The sequence below is a fragment of the Propithecus coquereli genome, unplaced genomic scaffold, assembly GCF_000956105.1.
Source record: "Propithecus coquereli isolate 6110/MARCELLA unplaced genomic scaffold, Pcoq_1.0 Scaffold199, whole genome shotgun sequence".
NCBI lineage: Eukaryota > Metazoa > Chordata > Mammalia > Primates > Indriidae > Propithecus > Propithecus coquereli.
The window spans coordinates 2,730,747-2,740,539 of record NW_012144855.1 but is presented as its reverse complement, the minus strand read 5'-3'; the positions used below and the strand labels follow the sequence as shown (position 1 = coordinate 2,740,539).

Sequence of the window (9,793 nt, the reverse complement as noted above, 5' to 3'; positions counted from 1 at the left end):
GAATATACCCAAATTTCACTTCAGATCAGTAGACAAACTAAACTTTCAGCCATATGGGCTTCCTAGTCTTTTCAGTACATACGTTGCAGGAATTGCCGTATTTGCCAATAGAGTCTTTAACAGTGTTCGTGGTAATGTGATGTTTCTAAAAGTTTTTATTTCTATTAATATTAAAGTAATGTTAAATTTTCTAACATTCACATTTAATTAAGTGTAAAAATTTTAAGAACAACTGTTTTGCATATAAAAGTATTAGATGTTGTGACCTCTAATATAATACATACCTGACTTTTTTAAAAAGTAGGTATGGAGTTAAAATAATTTTTTTTTTTATGAAAACTATTTATGCTTCTTTAACCACATATGCCTTTAAATTCTTCCCTCCCTTTGTCTTGCTTTCATTTTTTAATCAAAGTTTATTCAAACCTTTTATATGGTAGGCAGTATAAAAAGCACTGGAGCTACGAAGACATTTCAGATATTGTCATCGGCCATAGGTTTCAGAGATGTGATTGACAGAAGTATGCCAAGGGCATTATGGGAAATCTGAGGCCCTTTACTCAGCCCTGGGGGCAGAGAAGGAATGGTTGGGAAATCTAAGACTTGGACTGACCAGCAATCCAATTAAACATGCCAGGAGTCTCAATAAGGCAACAGAATTTAGTCCACGTGGATTGAGCAAAGTATATATACATGGCAATGTGGTAGGAGATCAGATTAGAAATACGGTCAGAGTTCTTGTGTGCCAAAGGAAGAAGAAGACAATAGGAAGACAATCTAAAAGTTTTAGTTTATACTAAAGTATACTTTTAAAATGTGCCATAATGACAAAAATAAAATTTTATCTTCCCCTTCCTATCAGTTAAAAAGAACAAATGCTAATGCTAAATAGAAGCTGCTTTGCTTACAGAAGAGCAAAGTGAACTGATTTAAAATATTTTAAGAACCCTGAGGTTTAAAGCAGTCTTTTGACAGGTCAGAGGTAATCCAATGTTAGTTTAGCAAAATCTGGACATTTTACTTAATGGTAGGAACTTAACAAAGGATTTTCATAGTTGTAAATTTGAGACACATTTATAACCACTTGAAAACTTGTACATAAAGCTAATAAAAATGACTTAAATAACTGATTTCGTTTACTTTTGTAAGGTTTCTGCCAATCATAATTAGTAGCAGCTTGTAATTGGCATTTATCTCTTTAGAACTTGTATACATGATTTCATTTAATGCTGACATCATCTGGGTGCAATCACATAGGCAAAGAAGATGGTGATGATTCTGTTTTACAGGTGAGAAAATGAACATGACTATTATATAATTAAATCAGTAACACTGCCACAGAACCACTACTAACCTGTACCACCACTTCAGTAGATGTTTTGTATTCTAAAGTATATCATGTTACTATCTAAAAATAGTGTTTAATTTGATAGGAGTTGAAATAAGAATTTCTCCAATTCCATCTTCATATTAGAATTTTATAATTGTAATATTCTAAAATGCTAATATTTTTCATATTAGAATACCACATTTATTGAAACAAAAGATCAGTGTACAACTTTAATCGGGTAACTTTTTGACAAGGAAAAAATAAGACCACTAATGCATGGTACAAAATGTTTAATATACATGCAACAAGTATATAGTACATCAAGGCAACAAAATACACATGGAAATATTGGCATGTAATTCATTTCTGGGGGGGGTGTAAACTATAACACTACCACCTAAAATTAAAGACTGAGACATATGTTATTTCCTCATGCAAACAATAACAAACTATCTTTAGTGTGAAATGAACTGTGTAGAAACCTTATTTCATAACAGCAGATAAATTTTATACCAAGAGCTCCAAGAAAGGAGGAAAAGTCATGATCCTCAGATGTTATGTTTAAATCTGCATTTAGCAGCATGTTAAGATACACAAATTACTGTATACATCAGACAAATCTGAAATTTTTATCATTTATGGAATCTTGAATTTCCTTCTACATTATAAAAATGTATGGGAAAAAATTAATTTTTTTATTACTAAAGGATAATAAATGTTAGTTGAGAGTGGACCATGAAAGATAAAGCATTTAAACATTCTGATGGTTCTTAGGAAAGCAAGCAATAGTGCTTAAACCAGCCTAAGATTTTCAAAGTTCCTCTCCTTATCCATTTCCTCACTCCTTCTAAAGTTTCCACTGTCCTCATTTTATACCTTCCTTCTATCCTCAGTGCTGACTAAAAACTGCTTTGGATACCTCACTCGCAATAAGGTATACAGAATTGAGAATAAAGGTACCATTTCTCAAGAATATTTGCATTTCTACAAGTATTAAAGCCTTAAGCTAAAGTAATAAAGCTCTAAGTGTATTCTGACACATCTAAGATAACTTATTTTAAGGGCTTCTAGGCCTTCTTTGTCCCTGAAATGGCATTGTTTATACTGTCTTACATATAAGACTGGCCTTGTTACTATTTATTATCTTAAATTCCAAATTATGACACTAAGCTCTAAATATTACAGAGAACTACCCCACCTACATTTCTAATACAAAGAATGGATGTAGTAAGTTCAGCTTTTCTTGCCTCTTCTCAATAAAATAGTTTTAAGAGGAACATTCTTCCTATTATGTCAAATCTACTAAGCCTGAGTGTAATGTTTTATTAATAAACAAAAATACCCTAGGAAATCCCCAATAAGTACTGTGGCCTCTTCATGTAAACAATATAGAAAACTTCTTTGGCACAACTAATCATGTTTTCTTCATATTACTTACTATAGAAAATATACTCCACACATTTTCAATATGGTAGAATTTCTAGGGATGAAAGTAGCTGTTTCAAAAATTGCAAAAAGATTTAAAATACAGATTATAGCTTTTAAAAAAAACTAATTTACCTATAGAAATGTAGGGATTTTTAACATCAATTTTAAAATGAGATTATGGTATGGTTAATGATAGAAGCTATAAAACACGACACGAATTCATTGTTGTACAAAAAGGAAAAAACCCAGCACTGTATGTCAGACATACTTATTGTTAAGTATGGTGATTACCCTACTGATCTTTGTTTAAAAGCTTCTCAAATCCTTAACTGAACTTGAATTCTTTCTTGATAAAACAGTTTTTCAACATTTGTTCTACATTTTGAAATGTTTCTAACTTTTGGGGCATACTTGATCATATTTTTAAATTGATCACCTTTCAAAAAAATCTTGGGAAAACAAGAAGTTTATTCATTTTACTTAAATGGCCTAAAATACAGGTAGTCCCCGGGTTATGGATGACCCACCTTTCAGCATTCCGTATTTAATGAATGGGCTCCCAAGGCTCCCCTTAAAGATAATTTAATAATTCAGGAACTAGTTTCTTCCACGCATGTCAAACCCGCATGGCATAAACAGTTTGTTGGTACAGCACCTGTATGCTATGCTAGTGGCTAGTCTCATAGAGAAGTAGCTGATAGAAACGTAAGAACATGAAGAATCAGAAGATCCAGAGCCAAGGAAGTTTATGACAAAAGAATTAGCTGATGCCTTTTGTCTCATTGAAGCAGGATTTGCTAATCTTGAGGAGCAAGATACTGACACTGAGCAGTTTACAAAGGTTTACCGTGCACTTAGAACATCAGCTGCTACAAGGCCATTTATGATGAAAAAAAAAAGAAAAAAGCAGTGCAAACAACCCTAGATACCTTTTTCAAGAAACCGACTTCAGTGGTAAGCTCCCCGCCTCCAGCAACAGAATCAAATCCTGATTCTCCAGCACCCACTCCATCCTCTCCAGCACCATCTCCATCATCTTCTGATTAATGTCAGCTGCCTTCTTGCTTCAAAAATGTTCCTTCCACTAAGCAAGCATTGATGCAATATTAGGTGATTGTTAACCTTTAATATTCTTTTTTTGAAATTTCTCCTATCACCTATTTAAACTTGTTGTATGAGTTTGTTTTTATGTTCTGTTTTGTTTGAATTAAAAAGAGCACAATAGTTTCTGTAACCTCTTATTACACTACAGGGATATTGTTAGTATTACAGTATGACACCGTATTATTATTATTACCACATATGAGCCATTATAGTATTGTTATTATTACTACCATATACGTGCTGTTAATCAGGGATCCAAGTTACATGCAAATCCTACCTAAAGACGTTCTCAGGAACGTTATCTCATCTGTAAACCCGGGAACTGCCTGTACTATAAAATACTATGGCCTAACGAATTAAGTCAGTAACTGCCTAAACAGGCACATTCCTACAAACTTTATAAAATATTAAGTGGAATGTTGATACCAAATGATAAATGTTAAAGAAAAACTGAATAAACCATTGTGAAAATATAGCTAAGAACCTTCTCCGGATATTAAAAACAAGGAATTTAAACATTAGAACTTAGGAGAAATTAATGAAAAAGTGAAATTAATAATTCATCTCTTTTTTTGAAAATCTAACCACTGAATAAAAGAGTGAAAAAATATTTAGCTTAAGTCTCTGGAACAAAACCTTAAACTCAGTCTCTGGCCACTAAGATACATTTAAACATATAAAAATCAGCTGAATAATAAATATGTACAGTTTGCAATGAATTATTAATTTGGAGGATCTTTGAAAGTTTTTTTAAGCTTATTCATTTTTAAACTTCCTCAATGACAAATATAAGAATTTTTAAAATGAAAAATGGCAGGATCATTATGTTTTTCACCCAGAAGTTTACCATGGAGCGGATTGAACTCTAAGCAATAGAATTGTGGACACGTAGCAGAACAATGTAAAATTTCAAAGGTCTTCCCAGCAGTCAAACTTATGTAAACAGAACATTTACAACATAAAAACATTTGGCTTTTATGTAAATTTTTCAGGATGGAGTTAGGCCTGGACTTGTCATATCTGTTATGGGACTTGCAAGATAGTCGTTAGACTTTAGGCTTGTTAGAGACTTGTAACTTGCCACTGATGTTAGAGACCCACAGAGACCAAGTAATGAGGGAGTATCTTCTTTACCTGAAAATTAGGATAAAATAACAAAGAATTAATGGCCCTTCACAAAGGATACCAATAAGATCCTAAAACCATTAGAAATTTCCATACTTAAAAGGTATTGCACATATATCTAGCTGTGAAGTCAAATATCTCAACATGTTTGATCTTTCAGCAGTTTCAGTATCACCCATAGAAACATTACACAAGATTATTTGTGCTTCTTAGAAAAATTCTAATATATGGAAGTTTGAGATTACATGTTTTAGAGCAAAAATGAAATGTTTATGGAATACTATTCAGCCATAAAAAAGAATGAAATTAGCAGCAATGTGGATAGCCCTGGAAACCATTATCTTAAGTGAAATAAGTCAGAGAAGGACAAATGCCACATGTTCTCACTTATAATTGGGAGCTAAATAACACATGAATGTAGAATGTGGAATGATAGACAGTGGAGACTTAGAAGTGGGGGAAGATGATAAATTATGGGTATAAATGTATATTACTTGGTGATGGATGCCCTAAAAGCCCTGACTTCACCACTATGCAATCTATGCATGTAACAAAATTATACTTGTACCCCATAAAGTTATACCAATAAAAAATATTTATTTTTTTTGGAGAACATATTCACATTAAGTTAGTAAAGGATAATAAAAATCTAAATAACAGTAACAGTGCCCAGACCACAGAAATACCAGGAAATCCATACTTTGGTATGGTAATACATTAGAAGAAGATTGAGCCTGGTCAGATTAGGCTGTCCCAACTAAATAGGAAGATTCGATGTGTTCACTTAAGAAATCTTCACTTAATGAACATTTATTTAGTATCTACTATGCATCAGGAACTTTACTAAGTGCTGAACTTCAGTAGACTCATCAAGGAGGAATGGTAGAAGCCGAAGTTTCCACAGCCAAGTTCTTCCCAGAACTAAGTTTATACCCACAGTGTGCAAATACCAACTGTAAGTGGTTTGCTTGGGCTGTGCAAGGCTAAGGGCTTTGAAAATTAGCAGGTTTCCAAAGAAGGTGGAAAACTTGGGTTTTATTCACAGTTACAGAAGTATAAGCTGAGCCACTTACCAAATGTTTCTGAATATTATATATTGTTTCAAACAGACCTTCTGAAGTGTTCCCACAGTTCTTTGTACTTACCCCACCTTGTCATACTGTATGGTGACTGTGGGGATACTCCCTCCTTTATTAGACTATAAACTCTTAGAGAAAGGACATGGACTTTGTTGTGTCCATTATTATATTCTCAGTGCCTCACACATAGTAGATGCTCATTAAATAACTTTATAATTAATGAACAGTGACTCAGTGGAACTGCACTGGGACTCAAGAAAGCTCTTATGTCCTTTTTAGCTGTGTGACCTTCGGTAAGGCATCTTCTCTGAGCCTATTCTCTCCTTTCAAATGGGAAAAGACACCAGAGCATGACTGGCTATGCCATCTAACTTCATAGTTTGCTGACCAATAACATATAGGAAAATATAACAGTGTTCAGAAAAGACAGGGAAGAGTAGTTGTTACATTCAGATTTAAAATGTTTATCATATTCTGTTAGGATCAAAAGGTATATATGCTCTAAACACCCTTTTAATGTTTAAGCTTAAAAGACTTCTTTTAGGCCAAAATCAGCTCTCTGGAGTTCTTGCTAAATTTCCAGGGATTCAACTGCTTTGAATAGTTTCTCCAAATTTCTACTTCATTATTTTAAAAAGATTTACTGCTAATTATCTATAAGTAAAATCTATAAGCATCCCCATTTTGTAGATGGGGATAAGTATGTGCCCAAGAGGGCCATAAACAGAGTAAGAAAAAATAATTGAAATCAAAGCCCTCTGAATTCAGAGACTGCATTCTTGGTCACACTTTTGTATAGAAGGGAATCCCTGAAGCCTTTTACATAGGGAATTACATGTTTAGTTTGTATTTTAAATACTTTGGGGCTCTGTGAAACATGATTTTGAAGTACGTAAATAATAAATAATAATAAAATGGATGTGGGGAAATAAGTCACTGGCTATGGCAGTTGCCTGAACCAAGTTAGTAGTAGAAGGGATACAGATAAAGAACAGAGTAGAAATCTTTAGAAAGTCAAACTGGTAGGAGTTGGTGATAGCAAAATGTTAGGTGGGAGGAGCCATGAATGACTCAGTAGGTTTTTAGAACTGATAAGTGAATGGTGAGATCACCAACTCTAAGGAAGAGAAATTTGGGGTGGGAAGAAAGAAGTCAATGGGAACAGAGAGAGGCAGTGAATATATATCCTAATTTTAAGGAATGCTTAAAGAGATTCCTTAGCCCCTATCATAAACCTATAAATACAGGAAACATTTTATATGAAGCTGTTATGTAAGGACCATGTGTCACCTCTTGTTTAAGAAAAGGGGTGGTTATCACTTTATGCAATAAAATTTCAAACAATTGGAACCAATGGGTATTACAGTTGTATCTGGCTAGGAGAGAGTTGTTTTGCATGTATTTGTGTGAACTTGGTCACAAGTATTCAAGATGGTATTACTTTAACCAAGTTACTTGTGTGCTGAGTCTATATGCTGCCTAAAATGCCTTTAAAAACATAATTTGGCCTTAAAATGAAAAGCTGTTAGTTTGCAGAAAAGCAGGAAAACAGACAGCAAGACATAAATTTCATGTTACTCAAGCAAATATGTCATTAGAGGAATTACTGCAATTCCTGTCTTCTTATAAAATAACATTGAGTGCTTATAAGAAAAAGAAATCTCTAAGAAAGGAAAATACCCTGCAAGTAGATGAAACTTTGTGACATATTCAAAAGGAGTACTTATTACATGCCAAGCATGTAACTGAGGTAGGAAAAATTCTGCAGAATAGATGAAAGAAATTTTTAAACAACAAGCAACTGGTGACTGAATCATGCAGCATGCAGGATTTCTGTTATTAGTCAATTTGTCATAGAACTTCTGTGGCCTTTGAAGAGAAGCTGTTTAAATTTCCAGAAGCACTTGATTTAATTGAGGAAGAAAATGAAACTGTAAGTTAGGCAAATTGAAAGTGGCTGCATAAAATTGTGTAGGATGCTTGTTGGTAGCTTGAAAGAAAATTGCTATAACAGTGGAGTATTATTTGACAAAATGGTTCACTGTTCGCACAGAGGAGAAACATGCTCACTGTCAGAAGAGACAGTCTCTACATATATGAAGTTCTAGGAATACTTTGAGCAACTGAATTCACTTTTATTTTCCTTATATAGATACATAGGAGTGAGATATAATTTTTAAAATCCATGCTTAAAGTCTAAAAGAAGCAGTGAACAATCTGAAGATTAAATTAAGAAAACAATTTCATTTACAATAGCATCTAAAAGAATAACATACTTAGGAATAAATATAACCACAGAAGCGCAAGAGTTGTACACTGAAAACTGTAAAATACTGTTGAAATTAAAGAAGATCTAAATAAATGGAAAAGCATCCTCTCTTTCCAAGGATTAGAAGACGATATTGTTAAAATAGAAATACTCCCCAAATATCTGTAGATTCAATGCAATCCCCATCAAAATTCCAACTGCCCTTTTTTCAGAAATGACGAGCTGATTCTAGAATTCACATGGAAAAGCAAAGGACCCCAAAGAGCACAAACAATCTTGAATACAACAAAGTTGTAGGATTCAACCTGACGTCAAAACTAACTACAAAGCTAAAGCAATCAAAACAATGTGGTTCTGGCATAAGGATAGTGTGGTAATGGCATAAACCCATAGACCAATGGAACAGAATTGAGAATCCATTAAATCACAACTTGGTAAGAGGAAAAACGAAAAAAATGGAGAATCCAGAAATAAGTCCATATATGTACGATCAATGGATTTCAACAGGATTTCAAGACCATTTAATGGGGGAAAATAATCTTTTCAGCAAATGACATGGAACAACTACATATCCACACACAAAAGCATTAACTCGAAATGGATCAAAGACCTATAAATATAAAAGCTAAAACTATAAAACTCTTAGAAGGAAACATAGGTATAAATCTGCATGACTCCTATATAAGGCAACAGTTTCTTAGATATGATACCAAAAGCACAAGCAACTGAAAGAAAAAATAGATAAATGGGTCTTTATCAAAATTAAAAATTTTGAGAGTCAAGGGACACTAGTAAGAAAGTGAAAAAATATCACTCAGCATGGGAGAAAATATTTGCAATTCACATATTTTATAAGGATGTGGTATCCAGAGTGTACATAAAGAATTATTATACACCTCATCAATAAAAAAGACAATGTGATTTTGAAATGGTCAAAGGATTTGAATGAACATTTCTCCAAAGATGATATACAAATGGCCAAAAGCACATGAGAAGATGCTCAACATCATTACTCATTAGGGAAACGCAAAGCAAATCAAGACCACAATGAGATACTACTTCACACCACTAAGATGGCTATAATCAAAAAGTCAGACAATAACAACTGTTGGTAAGGGTGTAGAGAAATTGAAACCCTCATACATTGCTGGTAGGATTGTAAAGTGGTGCAGCCACTTTGGGAAACAGGTTGGCAGTTCCTCAAATGGTCAAACACATGATCCAGCCAATTCCATGCCTAGGTATATACCCAAGAAAAATAAAAATATATGTTCACACAAAAACTTGTACTTGAAGCTTCACAGCAGCATTATTCGTAATAGCCAAAAAGTAGAAACAACCAAATGCCCAACTGATGAACAGATAGGCAAACTACGGCATATCCATACAATGGAATATTATTCAGCCATAACAAGAAATGGAGCACTGATACATGTTACCATGTGAATGAACCTTGAA

At 33.5% G+C, this 9,793-nt stretch overlaps 1 protein-coding gene across 1 annotated transcript in view; it reads right to left on the bottom strand.

The window, feature by feature from the left end:
- Positions 1-4,697: 4,697 nt before the first annotated feature.
- The window catches only part of RUNDC3B (RUN domain containing 3B), a 155,705-nt gene continuing 150,609 nt past the window's right edge, over positions 4,698-9,793 (bottom strand). Inside the window, exon 9 of the mRNA XM_012643498.1 lies at positions 4,698-4,996. Within this exon, the coding sequence (XP_012498952.1) occupies positions 4,851-4,996 (146 nt within the window). The 3' untranslated portion in view covers positions 4,698-4,850. The remainder of the gene's footprint in view (positions 4,997-9,793) is intronic.